Source organism: Syngnathus leptorhynchus, chromosome 7 (genome assembly GCF_054491065.1).
Source record: "Syngnathus leptorhynchus isolate UIUO chromosome 7, UIUO_Slep, whole genome shotgun sequence".
In the NCBI taxonomy this organism is placed as follows: domain Eukaryota; kingdom Metazoa; phylum Chordata; class Actinopteri; order Syngnathiformes; family Syngnathidae; genus Syngnathus; species Syngnathus leptorhynchus.
This window is the reverse complement of record NC_141201.1, coordinates 4,280,813-4,301,189: the sequence shown is the minus strand read 5'-3', so window position 1 is coordinate 4,301,189 and position 20,377 is coordinate 4,280,813. Positions and strand designations below refer to the sequence as shown.

At 44.3% G+C, this 20,377-nt stretch overlaps 5 protein-coding genes across 14 annotated transcripts in view; 2 read left to right on the top strand and 3 right to left on the bottom strand.

The window, feature by feature from the left end:
• Window positions 1-18: 18 nt before the first annotated feature.
• tbcb (tubulin folding cofactor B) lies at window positions 19-2,477 on the bottom strand. Of its 2 annotated transcripts, none has more exons than XM_085916251.1 (7): window positions 2,310-2,477; window positions 1,799-1,935; window positions 1,557-1,700; window positions 1,371-1,467; window positions 1,062-1,253; window positions 899-971; window positions 19-816 (listed from the first exon to the last, which is right to left on the bottom strand). In XM_085916251.1, exons 2-7 carry the CDS (start codon window positions 1,916-1,918, stop codon window positions 702-704), a joined length of 741 nt encoding a protein of 246 aa, XP_085772377.1. In that variant the 5' UTR covers window positions 1,919-1,935; window positions 2,310-2,477; the 3' UTR covers window positions 19-701. The 2 variants fall into 2 exon arrangements, with proteins under 2 accessions (XP_085772377.1, XP_085772378.1); XM_085916252.1 differs by having other exon boundaries at window positions 2,319-2,476.
• A 510-nt stretch (window positions 2,478-2,987) lies between these two features.
• six5 (SIX homeobox 5) lies at window positions 2,988-9,547 on the top strand. Its single transcript, XM_085916477.1, has 3 exons — window positions 2,988-3,864; window positions 4,762-6,194; window positions 6,355-9,547. Exons 1-3 carry the CDS (start codon window positions 3,185-3,187, stop codon window positions 7,032-7,034), a joined length of 2,793 nt encoding a protein of 930 aa, XP_085772603.1. The 5' UTR covers window positions 2,988-3,184; the 3' UTR covers window positions 7,035-9,547.
• qpctla (glutaminyl-peptide cyclotransferase-like a) lies at window positions 7,638-15,236 on the bottom strand. 5 transcript variants are annotated; one of them, XR_015066700.1, is made up of 8 exons: window positions 13,570-14,540; window positions 12,909-13,055; window positions 12,501-12,794; window positions 12,070-12,231; window positions 11,500-11,599; window positions 11,302-11,418; window positions 10,861-11,125; window positions 7,638-7,693 (listed from the first exon to the last, which is right to left on the bottom strand). XR_015066700.1 is itself a non-coding variant. In XM_085916483.1 (8 exons), exons 1-8 carry the CDS (start codon window positions 15,104-15,106, stop codon window positions 10,980-10,982), a joined length of 1,077 nt encoding a protein of 358 aa, XP_085772609.1. In that variant the 5' UTR covers window positions 15,107-15,236; the 3' UTR covers window positions 9,152-10,979. The 5 variants fall into 5 exon arrangements, 2 of the variants coding, with proteins under 2 accessions (XP_085772609.1, XP_085772608.1); XR_015066701.1 differs by lacking the exon at window positions 7,638-7,693 and adding an exon at window positions 9,152-10,063; XR_015066699.1 differs by lacking the exon at window positions 7,638-7,693 and adding an exon at window positions 9,152-10,063 and having other exon boundaries at window positions 10,309-11,125; window positions 13,570-14,539.
• On the top strand, window positions 13,607-18,226 carry rrm1 (ribonucleotide reductase M1 polypeptide). The gene is made up of 4 exons (XM_085916478.1): window positions 13,607-14,804; window positions 15,350-17,331; window positions 17,411-17,599; window positions 17,674-18,226. Exons 1-4 carry the CDS (start codon window positions 14,786-14,788, stop codon window positions 17,881-17,883), a joined length of 2,400 nt encoding a protein of 799 aa, XP_085772604.1. The 5' UTR covers window positions 13,607-14,785; the 3' UTR covers window positions 17,884-18,226.
• sipa1l3 (signal-induced proliferation-associated 1 like 3) overlaps window positions 18,083-20,377 on the bottom strand; it is a 50,159-nt gene continuing 47,864 nt past the window's right edge. For all 5 annotated transcript variants that reach the window (XM_085916471.1, XM_085916470.1, XM_085916473.1 and 2 more), the window contains one exon: window positions 18,083-20,310. In XM_085916471.1, the coding sequence (XP_085772597.1) occupies window positions 20,128-20,310 (183 nt within the window). In that variant the 3' untranslated portion in view covers window positions 18,083-20,127. The remainder of the gene's footprint in view (window positions 20,311-20,377) is intronic.

The following is a 20,377-nucleotide window of genomic DNA, read 5'->3' as shown; positions in this document are numbered from 1 at the left end:
AAATAATGACAGTGCATATTACGTATTTATGACGTCTTTTTATTTGCTTTGACCGTATTTGTGCATACAAGACTGTTTTGGCTTACATCATAAATGTGTTCATTTTTTTATGTAATTGCTTTCTAGCACCCTATCATTAATTCTTGCTTATTCTTCAGTTAAATTTCAGATTTCCATTGCAGGATTTCAATAAAAACACAACACACGTTGATAGTGCAAACATTTTCAATGAGAGGAATTCATTAATATAAAAATAAGAGGAAATACTTAATGTATCTACATGGAGGCATGATGTTGATTGCTTAACACAAACAAATTGTTTGGAAACAAATATCTTCCTATGGTACACACACATAGTATGAATACAGAATACATATTTCATACACGCTGGCATGAGGCAAGGGAGAAGATGGGATATTTTTTGAAATGATGCGATTCAACAGGTACATCGGAAACACACAAGGGAGTAATGTAAAAAAAAAAAAAAATCCCATGCTCAACCAAATCCTGCATAACCGAGATGATGCAGTATCGGCTTTTGTTATTTCTACTGCATTGGCAAGACTATGGGAAACTTCAAGCTAAAAACAAACCCAGTTAATTCAATGTCATCTATTTGCTGTTCATGCCTTTTGTTAAAGCCAAGCGGAGAAAACGAATTCTTGCCAACGTCCTTCCATCATCTCTCACACCTCGCAGTTCTACATCTCATCTAAACCATAATCCTCCTCTGGAAAGTCTCCCACAGTCACGTTCAGTGGCTTCACGAATGCTCCGTAGTTCTTCTCACACTCAAAGTAGCGCTTCCCGTTGCAACTGTGACAAAAGAAGACAATTAGAAACGAGTCAAAAAAATAATCATCCGGCGTGTTGAACGTGTGCGGAACGGCGCTTTCACCTGCCATCGTGCTTCCCCAACGGCTCGTCGTACTTGACACCCACCCAATAGCCTGGCTTGAAATCAGTGGTGCCTGTGACAATAATCAGCAAAAAATTTGAATGTGACAAAAGATAATCGGCTGTATGACTTCCCAGGTCTTCACGTATACACTTGGCCTTACCAACATACATGACCGTGCCAAGCTTTGTGGGCTGCCCAGGGATTTGGACTTGGCATCGGCTGCCCACAGAAATGGCTTCAGCGGCCGCTTTCTGTTCCTTCTCCTTCGCGATGCTCTCGGCTTTCTTCTTGGCCATCTCCTCCTCATTGTAACGGCCGAGGGACTGCTTCTTCATGAAGGATCTTGCCGACTCTAAAACGGAGAGAACAAACCCTTGATAATCTGTTATAGCTCTGATGTATTAATTTTGGTTGATGGTTTGAAAACAGGCTATAGGTGAAGCTATGACGTGGTTTTAAGCTGATTTACCTGCTCTCTGTTCATAAGCGTCATCTGACAGAGCAAATTTCTCCACTTGGGTGACATCGCTAAACTCTCCCAACTGACCCCCACTTCGATCAATAACCTGAAGAGGAAAACCAGATAGAGAAATAAATGCTCACTCTACCCAGTTTTCACCTTCTCTTAATCATCACTGGAACCAAAGCACAGTACATGTATTCTGCAATTGTCATCCACAGGATAAGAGCCCAGTAAAGCGTTGTCGTTGTCCATCTTCTGCAACAATTGGTCCGACGTGCTGAACAACTCCAGGTCCATGCTGGAGGCAAGAGCACCCACCACCATCTCCAGTTTGCCCTTATTCATAGAAAAAAAATAATGAGCATCTCTACACCCAGTTGAGGATGTTTTTGGATGACAAATAATTTGATGCATATTTACAGAAATTGGCTTACCTTCAGTTCTGCGATGGTGATGCCTCGATCGAACCTTCGGTTCACCTCAAAGGAGGATATGGTGGTCGTAAGGCGCACATTGACAGTGGGATTGGTAATAACCTTTACTGAACCATCCATCTTCTCTGACACTGATGCTGTTTAAAAATATAGAAGGGGGAATTGATAAATCTAGACAATTGTAAGACTTTATAGCAAATCAAACAGAACTACCAGTACATTTTGGTCACCATTGACTGTCTCCATTTGACGCAATGGAGTAAAAAGACAACGCCTACTTCTACTGGGCAGCATTTTAACACTTACAGTATGCGTTAAATTTGTTAATACTAATATCACAGTTTAACAAATACGGCCGTAGTCGCCTTAGTGGTACTCATTTTATTTTGTTATCGGTTAGATATAATAGCAAACACAAATTAGCCACAGGACGCATTAGCTGCTTGGGTGGCTAACATCGGCAACAAAGAATGTCAAAATGAACGCTTTAACTTTATTGATAGTTCCTTACAAATGTTACTTTTGATTGCGTCCGCGGTTGCGTTGTATAGTAGAGGGTTGCAATTTAGATTTGTATTGATGAATCTAAAAGTCACGTTGTTGTTTTCCCAAACAATGTGTCAGCTCCTGTCGTCAAGTGGCGATGTGCTCTGCTCGCTGTTGGCGATGACGATTCCGGCTTCCGTCATTATGTACCCGCCCTTATAGATTCAGACATCCAATCACATCAGAGCACGAACAGTTGAACCAATTGTGTTTCAAGTGTGGCGGAAGTGGAAGGTAACAGGTTAACATATTGATAACCAATCAGGGAAATGTAATTATTGCAAATGTCACACGATGGCGCTCTACAATATTGTTTAGTACTACTAAACTCAAACCCACCGTATAAATAGTTCTTTACTTCTCACCAGTTAAATAATTCTACAATTACATACATCTACATTGACAACATGCACAGGACATTAGTTACGAGCACATTAAATAAATAACATAAAGGGGCAATTTTTTTTAACATGGGTAAAACAAAATTCAAAGAAACTGAAAGTCATGACTTAATACGAAAGTAATCTCTGGGGAAACAAAAGCTGAATAAAGTGGCCAAATGAAAAGCGAAGTGGATGCAAAGTTTTTATGCAAAAACAGCACACGCGCACACAAAACAGGAACACGCGATCGCAATTTTCGAAACGGGATTTTAGTGCGAAAAAAAAAAAACAGGGGTTGGCTAAATGATTTACAATTTTATTTACTAACTTTTGTTGTGCTCGCTGAGGGGCGAAAAGGGGCGCGTCCTTGCCTGGTTGTCACGTTCGGCTCCACTAGTGCAGGAGAGAGGAGCGAGCAGGCGGAGGAGGAGGAAGGGAAAAAAAGTTCAAGTAAAAAATGGCTTCCTTGTCTCTGGAGTCCACAGAACAATCCGACAATAGCGCAGAGGAGCCCACCGCCGCGGAGGACGAGAAAGACGCGGACCAAGTTGCCGAACGCCTGCTTCAAACTTTCCAGCTCTCCGCGGTGAGTTTTTCCACGGAGCAGGTTTCGTGTCTGTGCGAGGCCCTCCTGCAGGCGGGCAATGTGGATCGCTTGTGGAGATTCCTCTCTACCATCCATCCCTCGTCCGAGCTGCTACGTGGCAACGAGACCCTGCTCAAGGCCCAGGCTCTGGTGGCGTTCCACAGGGAACACTTCAAGGAGCTATACGCTTTACTGGAGAGCCACGACTTCCAGCCGTCCAACCACGTCTTCCTGCAGGACCTCTACCTGAGAGCCCGCTACAAGGAGGCAGAGAGGTCCCGCGGCCGCAGCCTAGGGGCCGTGGACAAGTACCGACTCAGGAAAAAGTTTCCACTGCCAAAGACCATCTGGGACGGCGAAGAGACGGTCTACTGCTTCAAGGAGAAGTCTCGCAACGCCCTGAAGGAGTGCTACAAAAGCAACAGGTATCCCACTCCGGACGAGAAGAAGAACTTGGCCAAAGTCACCGGGCTGTCCCTGACGCAGGTCAGCAACTGGTTCAAGAACCGGCGGCAGAGGGACAGAACCCCGCCTGGGACGCATTGCAAAAGGCAAGAACGCGCATTTCCACGAATCCATATTGTTAAGAGTTCGACGTCCCTTGTGTTGACCTCCGTTTGGGTTGTGTATGTAAACAAAGTCTGTCCGACTTCTGTCTATACACGCACGTTCGAGGTGACAGCAGAGCGTGTTGCTTTGTTATGAAATGTGAGAAGCGTCATGCATGGCTCAAGCGTCCTGGAAAAAAAACAACAACACATTCGGCCCTGACTGGCGCACACACATTAGATGGCAATAGCAACATTATTATTATTTTTTTTGCATGAATACTATTTAAAACCCAAAAATTTTAATACTTGAATACGATTTAAAAACAAAGAAACTACAATACAGTGCTGCAAAAATCATGTCCATATATTTCTTTGTACTTCATTACTATTTAAAAACAAAGAAAATACAATACAGTGCTGCAAAAATCACTTCTACATATTTTTTTTAATTTAAATACTATTTAAAAACAGAATTCTCAAAAGGAAAGTTGAGTAAAAAATAATAGGAAGAAACCGTAGGCACTGCAATGTTATTTTCACTTGACAGTAAGTGGAGGGAAGGAAAATGGCAGCCCCCTGAGATGGATCAAACCAAGTGAATTTTACAGCGTAATTCAATTTTCACCATCCAGAACCACCCTAGCGCCGACTGTTTACAATTATTATTCCGAGGGCTGTTGGAAGAAAACACAAAGCATTACACCGTGTAAAAGAGGGAACAGATAAGACCGACCTTATCTTATCATTGAAGGTTTTTGTGGTGGCCTGGAAGATACGTACTTTCCCAAAATCAAAAGCCAAGAAGTCTTAGTGATGTGTCATGTTGCTGCACTTGCACTGGCATAGATCTTTTTTTTTCATATTTCTGTCTCTCTAAAAGTACGTTTTGTGTTTCAGTGAGTCTGATGGAAACCACAGCAGTGAGGATGAGGCAAGCGCTATGGATGAAACCCCGGACAAAGCGGAGGAGCCCGCCGCCGCCAAGGCCTCAGTCATCTCGCTCTCAGCGGTCAACTGCGCCTCGGCAGGTCAGCTCATCGTCAACGGCTCTGGCGGCTTCCTCACAGCTTCGCAACCGATACTGTTCAATGGAAATTCCCTCATCTCCGGTACCGGCGCTGGTGTCATCATCAACGGGCTGAGTTTAGGAGATGGTCAGAAAGTCACCCTGAGTCAAGTAGCCAGCTCCCCTTTGATAGTAAACGGGGCTCACGTTCTAGCTAAACCAGAGTGTCCGCAGCAAGCGGTGTCCTTGGCAGATCAGCAGGTTTTGCCCATGGTCACTAAACCAAACAGTCTCTCAGCAGTTGTCCTTAACAGTAACGCTTCACCGATCTCCAACCCAACATCAGTCATCACTCTTCCCGTGCAATCCAAGAGCCAAAGTAGCAATGTGATGGATTTTATCACCGTGCCAGAAGACATGATAAAACAAGAAACTAATAAGCCAGCTTGCTCCTCTTCGTCACCTTCACCGCCAACTCTGTCGCCGACCAGCCTTCCTTCACTGGTTCTTGCGCAAACCCCCCAGTGCCAGGAGGCCTTGCCCATCTCTAGCTCCGCCTTGCCCCTCTCAAGTCAGCAAGGGGAATATATCGTCTTCGCCAGTTCAGCCTCTCCGATAAACCCTTCGAGCTCACTGGTCAACTCCAGTAACTCAACCCCTCAGGTGTTCTCTCTGCCCCAGGTTGTGCCTTCCATTCAGGGTATACCGGTATCCCAGTTTGTTCAGCACTCCTCCATAGCACAGGTGCCCCAACGTCCTCAGCTAGTCCCAGTTTCCTCTCTCACATCACCAGCTATCAACTTCCAAGGCCTTCCCACAATGACCAGGCATCCGGATGCTTCTACACCCTTGGCTGACGGTTCCACAACCATCGTGTCAATCTCACAGGTACCTAGTACTCCTCTCCCACAAGTGACCCAGCAACTGGGGGCTCAAACCATCAACTCCCCCACGAAACTCCAGACGCCACAGGTCATTTCTATCTCCACCCCAACGCAAGTGGTTCCAGTACCGCAGGCAAAATCCACCGCACCAGCCAAGTTAGTCCCCCTATCCGTCCCCCAACTGGTGCCGGTTTCATCCATCCAGACATCTTCCACCATCTCGTTCCCCCAGGTGGTTCCTGCCAGTCCCTCTCTGTCCATGCCCTCGGCCGCCGGAGTGCCCATGCAGATCTTGGCTTCAACGCCAGGTGGAATCAATCAAAGTCCTCTCAGGCTAAACCAACTGAGACCGATTCAGAGTGTGGGTCCGGCAACCAATGTGAATCCTGGTATGCATCTGCTCAATTCTGGGATCATTCAGCTACCTTCTGCACCTCAAGGTGACCTTTGTCAATTGTCTGCTTAAAACATATTCTTCATTTATTGCAGTACATAATTGTAAATGCACTTAGTTCTCTGGCAATATAATTTTATCTGTATATACCATGTCCGCCCATAATAATGCTAATGCTAACCCTCTATTATGTGCCTCTGTGGTAGGTAACCTTCTTCTGAGTGGAAGCCCTTACTTGAGTGTCCAGCAAGGGAAGCTGATTCTGACCATTCCGGCTGGCTTTCAACTTACTAGTTTGCCTTTGAAACCAGTTCCTGACCCCTCCCCCCTTCCAGCCAATGGTATGAACCTTGGTCTAACGGCATCAAACATCCCTGTAACGTCCCAGCTTACAACCACCCCAGATCAGCCCACCAACATCCTGGCAACGTCTCCTCTGAACTTCCTCAATCCGCCCACCCCGTACTATACCACAGAGACTGGAAGTGCAGCCACCCAGACATCCACAGTTTCCTCTTCAACCACGCTAGACCCATCAGTCGCCCCTACCACGCCAAATGCTCTCTCTCCGGAGAGCATGCTTACCCTCAGTCCTATGTACGGAGGGGGGGTGACGACTAACATGCAGTTGTCCCAGCCGGCCTGGAGCCCGCTACCTCTTTCTGCCTCAGCCGGTCTGACTCTCTTTGATGGACGAGGGAAGGGGGACCTACCTGTTGATCCAGCTTTGTTGGGTCTACCGGGCGGTGAGGCGTTACTTTTGGGGAGCACGTCTCCGGAGCAGGACACCAGCTCCCCACTAGGGCATACCGAAGAGATCGACGGGGAGACCAAGATTCTGACTCAGCTTCAGTCGGTCCCTGTGGATGATGATCTGGGCTTGTAGACATGTTTACCTACCACGTCTGAAAAAACGATCACACCAGCGAAAAAAAAAAACAATCAAATGGTGCCTCGTTAGTTTATGTTCACTCTTGTACAACCATCGCAGCCTCAGCTGGCACCTCAGCTTTAATGGACAGGATGGGGACATCCATCTACCGCTTAGCCGTTTCTAGAAAGTCGGAATGTGTCCCAGGTGATTTTGAGCTAAAGACGACACCCTGGAATGACCACCAATCACTGACTGGCCACCTAAAGACAATCATTCACACTTGTTTGCGCTTACAGTCTGCGAGTGAGTTTGAAACCAATCCAACACGAGCTACACCAAAATCGACATCCTATTATTGACAGAAAATTGTCGAGTTTCAAGAGTAGTGATGCTTTTCAAAGTGTGAGGTAGTGCTAATGCAATACAACTATGTCAACCGGCACTAGGTTAGGCCACAAAACAAACAGCCGACAGGATCTTTTGTACGTAATGCAACACGGGGATTCTAGTTCACATTCACTTCTGTATCATTTTAAGAAATCAAATATTTTCAAGGAAAATCATTTCTTAAACTGACATTTGAAAATTTAGCATATTGATACCTCAATGATTGCTTTTTGTTAATACCGTCCGTCTCAACCTTGTTAGGCAGCTTTTCTGGGTCAAATTTTCTGGAACGCCAAAAAAAAAAAAAAGCAAATAAGAGATTTCCAAATACTTTATATATATTTTTTTTAGATTTCTCAAGCTGCTGCGCCTTCCACAGAGTTTTTTTTGGCATCTCACACTTTGAATAGCTCTGTTAAAAAAAGAAAGTGCATCCAGATTGAATTAATGGCCGTTGTGCAAGGAATGAGTACGACCGCATTTGTTCTTGCAGCTGGTTCAAATGTTTCGCTACACTTGCACTGTGGATGTGTGTGGCTTTTTGTTGGCAGCGTAGTCATCGGTCATCGTTTTGGAGGGAACACAGTAAACTATTCAGCAGACCATCTGGGAAGGGCACAGGTCTTGAAATAGTTGGGTGTTGGCTGACTTATCCCAAAAAATGCATTTTATTTTGTTTGTTTTTAGTTTATAATGTACTACCAAGGAGTCCAGATTTTTATGTGACACAATATGTATGTTTGTAAAGCTTCCAGGGACATCCGGTTGTATTTTATGAGCTGTATTTACCACTTGAATAACACGACTGCCCTTTTTTTTTTTTTTTTTTAACATCAACTATGCAATTTTTATACTTCTAGGACTCTAAAGTGTCTCAAGTTGGTAAAAACTTGGGAGCGCAACGAAAGCTTTACGTGTCTCAACTTGACATCCATATGCTGCGTGACACTAAAACACAACAAAAAGTGCCTTACATTAAAGCTTATACGTTTTGAATCAAATGTTTTTCGATGTCCGCAACCGAACGGGAGACTCGCGTTGGAATAGTCGTCCATGTGTGGGTTTTCATTTCCGGTAAAAAAAAAAATAGGTTGATGTTTTTGTATATTTTGCACATTGCATTCAGACAATGTTTACGCCGTTGCTACAACAGTGTTTGGACACAAGACCTTATAATTGTGGGAAAACTTCCAGAATTTGAGTCTGAAACGGTCTTGTGGACCTTCGACTGTCAGCGGTGAAACGTTTTGGGCCATTAATGGTACACACACACACACACACACACTTTTTTCAGTCTTTGTTGTTACAGTTATGGCCATTTTTGTGGTAACATACAATGGCCATAAAAAGTCTACACACCCCTGTTTAAATGTGTTTTATGTGATTCATTCTGAAATTTAATGTGACCTACACAACTCAACTGAACCATTTTTAAAAATGTGGTTGCAAAAGTGTGCACACCCTATTAACAGGAATGTATTTAGAAATAACCAATTGCATTCACATTCTTGTTAAATAGGATTAACCACAAATTGCTGATGTTCTATGATATCCCCAACGCCCACAGATTATTATTAAGGTCGACGAAAACAGGTCACGTTAATAGTGTTAATGATGGATAAACTGGCATTTGATCAGGGGTGTGTAGACTTTCTATACAAGACTGTTTTGTTTGTACATTTAAACCAAAACTCATCTATCCATTAGTGTTTTGCGTTTTATTTGAAGAAAAAAAAAAATAGGAAAATGACATTCATTTTTATTAGTTGTTCAAATAAACGTTTTAAGTGGTTGCATCAGATGGACAGATCATTTGTATTAAGCATTTAAATAACAAAGGGATAAAGGGAAATATGAATTTGTATGTCAAATATGTCTTGTCTAGTGCATGAGCCATCTCTAACCAAAATCACATCAATACAACAAGCCTGTTTGGGCAAATGCACAATTGTATGTTTGGGAGTTTTCGCTTTCTTACCTGACACACACACAAAGAACTCCAGCATTCACCAAAGATAATGTATTGACTATTTGATAGTGTTTGAAAAGGGATCACTTGTCTTGTTTTCTCCTCTTTTGTATTAAATGCATTCTATTTTTTATATTACACGCCGATGTAATAAAGTACATTTATATGACTTAGTGTAATCTCTTGATTTTCCCCATTCAAAGTCTTATTTAGTTTTAACGGGGATAATTTTTTTTTGTTTGGATGCTTATAATGAAACACCTCCAGTGAATTTACTTTACAGATTAAGTTTATTTCTAAATAATCACTTCATCAATACTCTTATGAAGGCTCAAATCCATAGTACATATTGTACTGTGTGAAGCAGGTTGTGCAAGATGAGCCAAAAGTTACTCTGCATTTCTCTTTCATTTCACCTACCATTAACATTTGACCGCTCAGGCTTTGCATATTCTGTATTGGTGTCTGGCAGGGTGTTTTCAACTTTGGTGTTTTCAGCAATAGCGGTAGTAGTGGATCTTGTTTAAAAAATAATAAAATGAATACCTTTGCCGTCGATCACAGAAAAATGTCAAGTGATTTTGCAACGCTGCTCCAATGTGAGGCGAGGGTGGTGTGCTTACAAAAAGTGCAAAGCTTGAGCTCTTAAATGCTGATGGTCTCACATTCGTGATCTGAATGATACCTGAAACAAAAAAACGGAAACATGTTTTGGGTCACCCTGAGGAGCCCTTGGTCCCAAAACTCTTTCAGCTATGACCCAAATTAGAAACTTGGTTCCTCCGCTTACTGAAATACATCACATTGAGGTATGGTCCAATATTAGGTTTTGACAATGAGCAAAAATAATATTACGGTATTAGAAATCACTTGTCTAAAATGACCTTTTTGGAGAAATATTTGAGTAAAAAACATTTTTTTTTTTTTTACCGTTGTAATGCTTCGTACCTCCGTCCTTCTACGAAAAAGAACTGCTGAACTGTAACTGCTCGGAAGGAGAAAAAAAAAAAGAATTGGCGGCAATTAACTACTCAACTCTGCAAGCAGCAAAAATCCTAAGAGAGCTCATTACCAGTGACAGCCAGTATCGGGTTAGTGAAACCTTGACTTTCAAGCCGGCGAGTAATTGGCCCATGCCTAATCATGTATAGCAGTCACCATCAATGAATATGTTAAGAAATTATAGATTAACAATGTGACAAGTCAAGAAATTGTGTGCCTGCTTTATGGTCAATAAATAACTGTGGCTATAATCCTGCTGGGAAAATTCTGGTTTGATACAGATTAAAAATGACAAATGGGAAAATGTTCACAATTCTTTGCGGGTAAAACATCTTTTCTCCATCAGTGTTTTGACATTGACCTCAAAAAAGTGCATTGAAGATTTATGGGATTAAGACAAATGCTGAGTTCAGAGAAATAAAAGCAATTGACAATTGTTCAGCTCTGCTAACATGTATGCAGTAGAAAAAAATACTTGACCTAGGACACAGCAGTGACAGATCTTCAGCTGGTGTCCACTTGACAGCACCATTTTCTCACTCCAGTTGTTGCTCCATTAAGACACTTCAATTTTCTTCAGAGATGATGAGTAGTGGCCTTCATAAACCCAAATATTCAGCCAGGAACACAGCAATAACTTTGGTCAGATTCTCCACGGTGGGACGATGGATGTTCTCCTCGGTGTCATCCATTGTGTGCCAGACGTCCGGGAAAGGCGTGGCGATGAAATGGAGGACAGGCACGCCTGGAGGTGACGGACAGGGAAAGATCAAGTCTAAAGTAAGACTGGCTGGCACAAAGGTTCATGTTGACGACCGTGGGCAAAATTGTATCTTCTATGCCGTCTGATCAAATCTGCGTGTAGCATTTGATTAGCAATATTTTAAGTTTGTGTTTTGGAAAGTCATGCGCATCATTCACCTCGATGGAGGAAGGGAATATGATCGTCCTCAACTTTTCCAAACGCCACGTCCTTCCTGAAGTAGGTTTGCTCCTTGGGGTGTGCCGCCAGCAAACCTTGACGGTGGAGGCGCTTCTCTGTCAACGAGAGGCCGATGAAGGGGGTTAGCATACATTTGATTTGTTTATATTTGTTGTGAACCCCCTTGGTGCATGTACCTGCGGCTATCAAGCGGTCGAACCAGCGTGCCGTGTTTTCAAAGTGGTTCACTATCACTGGATTGGGAGCACCCAGAAGGTCGAGGAGCAGCAAGAGGTCCTGGAAAGTCAATTGAAGGTTGATACAGTAGCTAGTACATAAGACAACAACAAAGAAAACTAGTATAAAATATAGCTTTTTTTTCTCTTTTGTTCCCTTGTACAGTTAAGTTATTTTACAGTTTTTTCCAAAAAATGATCCATTTCTGGATTTCTTTTTCTGTTAAATCCTGTAATTAGCGTTGCCCCATAAAAAAAATCCAATAAGAATGAAGCACTCTATTTTACTTAAAAAAAAAAAAAACCACACTCACACACACATTATCAACATTAATTAAAAAAAAATATATATAACGTTTTTTCCCATTTTGTTTTGCTTCAATTCAATGGACAAACTTGTGTTACTAATTCTGAAGTGCCTGTCGTGGCCACCTGGTGGCAGTATAATCCAAACAGAAGATCCCAGCTCCTCATTAAAAGCTGCAGTAAGAATAACTGCAATCTAGCGCCGCTGCATGTTGTATTCCTCACCACAGTATTCAGCAGGGTGGTATGCATGGAGCCTGGAGGGTATGGCACGGAAGCCATGCGCTCAGCCAGGTGACGGGAGCCGTACAGCGAATCGGTCGTGGTCCATTTCTCAAACGACTCTTCCCCATCAAAAAAGACCAGCTGCAGAGTGACCTGAGGCCTCTGTGAATAGACAACAAAAGAAGAGCGTGAGACGGGTTATATTGAAATAAAGGTAGCTTCTTAAAAGTAGGTTCACTTTCCTCTGTATTCAAGGGAAGCGAAAATAATTTGGTTTGACAATAAATTGGACCTCCCCTGCTATAGGTACTGTAAATAAATCTATGCTTTACTCCATCTTAAAGACCTTTGTGTGATAGAAACAACAAAGCCAGCTGAAACAAACAAAAAAAAAAGGAAAAGAACTACACACGTATGTGAGCCTTACTCACTTGTCTTTTGTAAGCCCTTAGCTTGTTATCCAATGCGGTGGCCAGCTCCAGGATCATAGCGCAGGGCACGGCCGAGTCACTAGCCCCGAGGAACACCCTGTGTGGGAAGCGGCTGTCCCGAGGCAGTGCCTTGGAGTCGTAATGGCACGCCAGCAACAGCTTGCGAGGGGCCATAGGGTCAAGAGTGGCCATGACGTTTGCGAATGTAACCTGTCCTTTTGGCGTGACAGCCAGAAAGCGATCCAATTCTAAGTCCCAGTCGGCAGATAGCGAGGACAGCGTGGATATGATGTGCTGTGGGAGGAGCATTTGATGACTTTATATCGCGCTTGAATCAATTTCACTATACTGTTGGTGTCAAAGGCTGCAAAAAAAAAAAAGCCATGAGCCAAATCCACTGAGATTTACCTGCTGCACCATCCTGCTGCCTTGCGTCCCGGGTAGCCTTTCGATCAGGATAGGCCTCAGGTGTTTCTCCCATATGCGATTTAGTTGGATTTGAGATACCAGTTGCTGAATTTGTGCTGCATTGTACTGGGTGTGTTTGTGGTACCACTGAAAAGGCAACAAAATAGGAGTTAACTTTTGAAAATTAAACTGTTTCATTTCTGCATGTAACTCTCTAATGTGAGGTATATATTGCTACTGTGACAATTTACTGTAACTTCTAAATGTGAAATTAATTTGATATTTTCTAAACTTTTGAATACACCAACTGTCTGTCCAATTATTTAATGTTTCAATACATGTGCACAGAAAGTTCTTAACCTGTTCAACAGGCTTTTTGATACATCAAATCCAGGAATGTTCATTTCCATGACTTAAAAGTCTCTTTATAACATTTTGATAATTTGCTTTTTTTCCTATGGAACTTAGTTTCTAATATATCGTCTTGGTCTCTTTATGAGCGTACAATGTAAATAGATTAAAGACAAATACTGTTGAATAGTTGGAATAACTTCAGTCAGAACTCAAGTTTTTTTTTTTTTTTTTAAACACACATTTTGGGAATGACTTGAGACAATTCCAATGTTTTTCTAAATGTGTACCACGATGTCATTTCTTTTACCTTATCTTTGTACAAATCTGCAACCCGCCCGCGGTCCACAAAGGAGACGTTGGTCAGGTAAAACAGGAAAACCAGCGCGATCACAAACAAACCGAGGAAGAGCAGCCTTGTCAGCCGGTCACGGTCGGTGCCCTGCCGTGGGCTGGGCATGTGCCGCCTGGAGGACTTGGACATGAGAGCGGCTGCAGAGAGATCTCTTCAGCGGGTCCCAAGTCAAACCACGACGTGTCCGTACATGGAGCACGTGAGAGGGGGGCAAGTAACACAAGAGGCGGGACTTGATGACAAGTCGTCGAAACAAGCTTTACATCTTCGAAGCGCTGAAGTTTACGTACACGTAACTTGTTCTAACATGTTTTTTTTTAAGGAAACTACGTTATCGTCGCACAACATCATTAACGCTTACCAAATAATCCACAACCAATTGATAACATACTACATATTTCGTGGCTAGCGCAGATTTTGTAAGTAATTTCACTTCCGGGTTTTTGTTCGCTTTGTGACGTTCTTCTGTTTAATAGCAGTTAGCAAACAACGTTTTGGGATCTTTACCGCTACCATCTGGCAAATGAGTGCAAAGCACCCATTTGATTCAATGACACGAGGAAATACTAATGAGCCTATTTCTTTCCTTTCAGTTTCAGTTTCATTTGGACTAATATCAGTTTCATATCTTAAAGCATTGGTTTACGTGTTGTATCGCTGTTCTGTTTTTGAACAGCATGGTGTACTTTGTCGCTCTCCACGGGAGAGCTAAACATTTTTGAGATTGTCCTTAGAGTAAAAAAGCAGAGCATCACTTGTCCTTAACAACAATTGTTCATCAGCTGAAAACTTAAATTTGAAGACCATTTACGACCTCACTGACAAAACATTTCATTCAAAAAGAAATGGGGAATTCTGACTTTAAAGTCAGAATTCTGAGAATAAAGTCAGAATTTTGAGAATAAAGTCAGAATTCCGACTTTAAAGTCAGAATTCTGAGAATAAAGTCAGAATTCTGACTTTAAAGTCAGAATTCTGAGAATAAAGTCAGAATTCTGACTTTCCTGCCACCCCTCGTTTTTTCTTCTTCACTGGCCCTAATCCGCTTCCGTACATTTCCTCCTACGCTGTTTGCGGAAAGAACAATATTCGGCGGGCGAAAGAACATTTTGGCGGTGTAGACAGGACAACTCCTTAGCCGTTCTGTGGGAGAACACCATACGTTGCCAAGATGCATGTGATTAAGAGAGGTGAGTGGCAAACGTCAGATTCCAGATTGCTTTCCGTTTATGGTCGCAGTTGCGAGACAAAAGTCAAACATTTTATGTCCTACCTTTGCAAGCGAGCTGATTTGTCTCACACGGGCCAAGTCGAGCCTGTACGATACACCGTGAGTTAGCAGCACACAACAGCTAACTTGGACTTTCTAGGTGGATTAATTGAAGCAAAGCAAACATGTAGAAATAACTTTTTAACAACACTACCGCTCAGGAGTGGATACATTGTGTCTTTCCCCCTTTGTTGGCTGATTTTCTCGAGAGTCCTTTGTCATAGTTGGCGCCAAACTGTTAACGTACGAACGCGCAAGCGCACACGGGCTAGTAGTACTTGATCATCTTAAAACTTTTTATGCCTACTTTAAATGTCATTCTTTAACTTCCAACATTTCGACTACAAACTTTGTGTCCCCTGAGAGAGGGTAAGGTAGAAATAAAGTGGACAGAAGTACAATATTTACAAAAAGCTGCCATTACAAAGATGGTTATGTAATGGCATGGGTGTTGTTGTATTCCAGATGGCCGCCAAGAGCGTGTCATGTTTGACAAAATCACCTCACGCATCCAGAAGCTTTGCTACGGCCTCAACTCGGACTTTGTGGACCCGGCTCAGATCACCATGAAAGTGATCCAGGGCCTGTACAGCGGCGTGACCACGGTGGAGTTGGACACGCTTGCGGCCGAGATCACCGCCACGCTTACCACCAAGCACCCCGACTACGCCATCCTGGCGGCGCGCATCGCCGTCTCCAACCTGCACAAGGAGACAAAAAAGGTGTTCAGCGAGGTCATGGAGGACCTTTTCAACTATGTCAACCCGCTCAACCGCCGCCACTCACCCATGATCTCCAAGGAGACGTTGGATGTGGTTATGGAGCACAAAGATCGCCTCAACTCTGCAATCATCTACGACCGCGACTTCTCTTATAACTTCTTCGGCTTCAAGACCCTGGAGCGCTCGTACCTGCTCAAGATCAACGGCAAGGTGGCGGAGCGCCCGCAGCACATGTTGATGCGGGTAGCGGTGGGCATTCACGGCGAGCGCGTGGACGCAGCCATCGAGACGTACAACCTGCTGTCGGAAAGGTGGTTCACTCACGCCTCGCCCACGCTCTTCAACGCCGGCACCAACAGGCCGCAGTTGTCCAGCTGTTTCTTGCTGGCCATGAAAGACGACAGCATCGAGGGCATCTACGACACACTCAAGCATTGCGCCCTCATCTCCAAGTCGGCAGGCGGCATCGGCGTGGCGGTCAGCTGCATCCGCTCCACCGGCAGCTACATCGCCGGAACCAACGGCAACTCCAACGGCCTGGTGCCCATGCTGCGCGTCTACAACAACACGGCGCGGTACGTGGACCAGGGCGGCAACAAGCGGCCCGGTGCTTTTGCCATGTACCTGGAGCCGTGGCATTTTGACGTCTTCGACTTCCTGGAGCTGAAGAAGAACACCGGCAAGGAGGAACGCCGCGCCCGAGACCTATTCTACGCCCTGTGGATTCCCGATCTTTTCATGAAGAGGGTGGAGAGCAACCAGGACTGGTCGCTCATGTGCCCCAATGAGTGCCCCGGCCTGGATGAGTGCTGGGGAGAAGAGTTCGAGGAGCTTTACACGCGCTACGAGAAGGAGGGCCGGGTCAAGCGGCTGGTGAAGGCCCAGCAGGTGTGGTACGCCATCATCGAGTCGCAGACGGAGACCGGCACGCCCTACATGCTCTACAAGGATTCGTGCAACCGCAAGAGCAACCAGCAGAACCTGGGCACCATCAAGTGCAGCAACCTGTGCACAGAGATCGTGGAGTACACCAGCCACGATGAGGTGGCCGTGTGCAACCTGGCCTCCGTGGCGCTCAACATGTACGTCACGCCCGAGCGCACGTACGACTTCAAGAAGCTGGCGGCCGTCACCAAAGTCATCGTCAAGAATCTCAACAGAATCATCGATATCAACTATTACCCGGTGCCTGAGGCGGAACGGTCCAACATGCGTCACCGGCCCATCGGTATCGGCGTCCAAGGGCTGGCCGACGCCTTCATCCTCATGCGACATCCCTTCGAGAGCCCCGAGGCGCAGATGCTCAACATCCAGATCTTCGAGACACTTTACTACGCAGCGCTGGAGGCCAGCTGCGAGCTGGCGGCCGAGCACGGCCCCTACGAGACGTACCCCGGCTCGCCCGTCAGCAAGGGGATCCTCCAGTATGACATGTGGGAGCGGACACCCACGACACTGTGGGACTGGGCGCTGCTCAAGGAGAAGATCGCTAAGCACGGGGTGAGGAACAGCCTGCTCCTGGCACCCATGCCCACCGCCTCCACCGCGCAGATCCTCGGTAACAACGAGTCCATCGAGGCGTACACCAGCAATATCTACACACGTAGGGTGCTCTCCGGCGAGTTCCAGTGTGTCAACCCACACCTGCTCAAGGATCTCACTGAGAGGGGTTTGTGGGGTGAGGACATGAAGAACCAGCTGATTGCTAACAACGGCTCCATACAGGTATAAGAGTAAGTGGGCTACTGTAAATATCTTCAGAACAGAAAAATCTAATCCTAGTCTGGTTTTTCCTTCTCTCCAGGAAATCGCCGAGATCCCCGATGACCTGAAGCAGCTATACAAAACCGTGTGGGAGATCTCCCAGAAGACGGTGCTCAAGATGGCCGCCGACCGAGGGGCTTACATCGACCAGAGCCAATCGCTCAACATCCACATCGCAGAGCCCAATTACGGCAAGCTGACCAGCATGCACTTCTACGGTTGGAAGCAGGTACGTGTCCAGGGAGAATTTACACTTCTTAAGGTGTACTTTAAATTGGCCACTTATCATCCATCTGCTCCCAGGGACTGAAGACAGGCATGTACTACCTGCGCACCAAGCCTGCCGCCAACCCCATCCAGTTCACGCTGGACAAGCAGAAGCTGAAGGAGACTCCCGCCCTGACCAACGGCACCAAAGAGAAAATTCCCGAGGAAGACCTCAAGGAGCGTAACACGGCCGCCATGGTGTGCTCTCTGGAGAACAGAGACGAGTGCCTCATGTGCGGCTCTTGAAGGCTTCCACCATTCCACTTGCATTTTACTCACACTGTCCTGTTCAATACCAGCAATTGTGTGTTAATACTAATGAAATAAAATCTTTAACATTATCATTAACAATAAGTGGTTACCGTGCTACTTGACTGCAACAGTCGTAGTTCTGCGATCTGGAGAATTACCTGACATGTATTACAGAACAAGGTAAAAGCGTACAAAAACTTGAGAATTTAATTTTTTTTATAAAATGAAGACATAATTTACATTTTAAATGTACACTTGTTACAACCCAGAGCAAACAGAAGAGGAAAGACAATAATAACAGTACCTGCTCCTCACGTCCTCACTGTTGTATGCATTACAACCAAAAAATAAATTATCAAAACATATATAGAAAGGGAAATTGTACATTACCATTACTGATTTGTTCAACATGGATCACCGTAGGCTATAAATAGCTTCATCATACATGAAAAAAAAAAAAAAGAAGCAATTATATTTAGAAAAACCCTTTTTTTACATGAGAAAAACAAGATGTAGACACCTCGGAAGAAAATAATATTGTGATCTGCAGGGTTGGGGAAATCCAGATTTGTTCACGGAGAGCGTATGGTTTAAATGGAGTTGGGTTTTTCAGAGCTTTTTTTTAAAATTGCATGGCAGTTTGGATTAGGTTGCCCGCCCTTGATATGTTCCATTTACATGTGCCTGTCCTCAGCCACCATTCCACAAACGTCATATTCAACTTCACTCATTTCCTACCAGAAGAAAGAAACCTTAAAGGGAAAGCCACAATGGCAAAGAGCTAGATGCTATTTAATTTTTTTTTTCCTCAAACAGTACCTGTGTTGGTGTAGCCTTTAGGTCCAGTATCATAAGGAACCTGAGCCAAGTTTTCAAACAGTTCCAGTCATCGCAAACAGTGTTATCGGAGTTATCAAAAAGTACCGGCAGCCGAAAAGCACAAAACTGTCTTTCTGTATGAAAAATAGATCAACAGTATATAAATAGGAGTTTTCACAGACGGGAACGGGGGCATTTTGTCTCCCAAGTGTACAGTAAATGATAATAGAAGCACAATTTGCGATTTTTGTTTTTACAAAGACGAGTATAGAAATAGCTTGAAATTCTGGAAAGAAAATATATATGTACTTTTTGGGATAGAGTAGGAGAAAGAACACATTTTTAGTAGGAAGTGACATTAGCCTAGCTTAGTTTAGCTTATTGTTAAGAGGGGTTGATGGGGGGGGGGGGGGGGGACTGTCACCCATATGGCTTGTGGTGTTGTTAATGTTATAGTTATGCTTGCCGCAATGATTAAAATGATTGCATTTAGAGCATGCGTAGGAAATGCTAATTAGCAAGCTAATTAGTGCGCAAAGCCATCGCAAATGCTAACAGTCACCCACTTATACACTGATCAACATTGGTGGGAAATGCTCATTTACGCTAAAAGCTATTGAAAACGCTGTAATTCCCCAAGTGTGGCTTGTGATGTGTAAGCTTAATGATGAAATGAATTATGACATTAGCAAGAAATATCAATTAGCTAGTTAGTTAGCCGGAAAAGCCGCAGAAAACATGACTTAGCTCAGCGATAAAAGAATGTTAAGACATTAGTGAAATATGCTAATTAGCCAGCTAGCTAATTCACGTGCAAGCCATGAAAAATACTCAAAAGCCGCCCAATTAGCTTTGTGGCTATGTTAGCTCACTGCTTAAAAGAGATCATTAGTGCTAAAAGCTATAGAAAACACAATTAAATGAGCGCAAAAAGATTTGGTGAATGTTGGAGGTGCAGCTAAGTGTTTCCTTTGAAACTTCCTCCGCCTCCGAGAACTGTACGCGTTACAAATATCTCGAGTACTAAAGGTCCTCAGTGTAAACGATGAGGGGCCACGAGTTTTCCGTCAATGAGTTTGTTCATCACCCAGTTGTCGTCGTATAAACACGCTCACACCATTCACACATTGTATTCCAACGATATCAGTACAATACAGATTATATATAAACAGGTAAGCATGTACCTCACAGGCGTCGTATGTACAGTACTTAAGAATGTGTCGAGATTCCGGGACTTCAAGTGCATTGTGGGAGATGTAGTCTATCACTGTGTTTTTGCCTGATTGGCTTGCAGGAACAGTATTTAGGCCTCTCCGGGTGATTCAAACCGTTTCATTGAACATAGAAAAAATAAGCGGCTCAGAGGGAGGATTAGGGAAGGTACGTTTCCAGTTTTAAGGCAGTTCACTCCGGTTGCGTTCACTCCCTCTTGGGCGGCACCTGGTGCACGGCGGGGTGCGCGTCGCGCTCGCCCTGGTGGCCAAAGAGTCGGTTGAATTTGCGCAGTTGCTCGCTTGCTGTTACGCTCTCCTCCTGCAGCCGCATGTTGTTCTCGCGCAGGTTGGCCATCTCGGCCATGAGCGCAACCTTGTCGTGCTTTTCCTGAGATAACACACGGGTAGAATTATTATACTGGCGGGCGTGACGGATTTAAAGTGCTTTGGCGCGT

What these genes read in the sequence shown, in the direction of transcription:
- tbcb (XM_085916251.1), bottom strand. Translation starts at nt 1,918, where the DNA reads ATGGATGGTTCAGTAAAGGTTATTACCAATCCCACTGTCAATGTGCGC. An exon ending in ATGACAATTGCAGAATACAT is followed by an intron (nt 1,468 to 1,556) that starts GTACTGTGCTTT and finishes TTTCCTCTTCAG; the next exon opens with GTTATTGATCGAAGTGGGGG. An exon ending in TTGGGGAAGCACGATGGCAG is followed by an intron (nt 817 to 898) that starts GTGAAAGCGCCG and finishes CTTTTGTCACAG; the next exon opens with TTGCAACGGGAAGCGCTACT.
- six5 (XM_085916477.1), top strand. Translation starts at nt 3,185, where the DNA reads ATGGCTTCCTTGTCTCTGGAGTCCACAGAACAATCCGACAATAGCGCA. An exon ending in CCTGGGACGCATTGCAAAAG is followed by an intron (nt 3,865 to 4,761) that starts GCAAGAACGCGC and finishes TTTGTGTTTCAG; the next exon opens with TGAGTCTGATGGAAACCACA. An exon ending in GCTACCTTCTGCACCTCAAG is followed by an intron (nt 6,195 to 6,354) that starts GTGACCTTTGTC and finishes CCTCTGTGGTAG; the next exon opens with GTAACCTTCTTCTGAGTGGA.
- qpctla (XM_085916482.1), bottom strand. Translation starts at nt 13,743, where the DNA reads ATGTCCAAGTCCTCCAGGCGGCACATGCCCAGCCCACGGCAGGGCACC. An exon ending in GCAGCAGGATGGTGCAGCAG is followed by an intron (nt 12,795 to 12,908) that starts GTAAATCTCAGT and finishes CTCCTCCCACAG; the next exon opens with CACATCATATCCACGCTGTC. An exon ending in CCACCCTGCTGAATACTGTG is followed by an intron (nt 11,600 to 12,069) that starts GTGAGGAATACA and finishes TTGACTTTCCAG; the next exon opens with GACCTCTTGCTGCTCCTCGA.
- rrm1 (XM_085916478.1), top strand. An exon ending in CTAACAACGGCTCCATACAG is followed by an intron (nt 17,332 to 17,410) that starts GTATAAGAGTAA and finishes CCTTCTCTCCAG; the next exon opens with GAAATCGCCGAGATCCCCGA. An exon ending in ACTTCTACGGTTGGAAGCAG is followed by an intron (nt 17,600 to 17,673) that starts GTACGTGTCCAG and finishes ATCTGCTCCCAG; the next exon opens with GGACTGAAGACAGGCATGTA.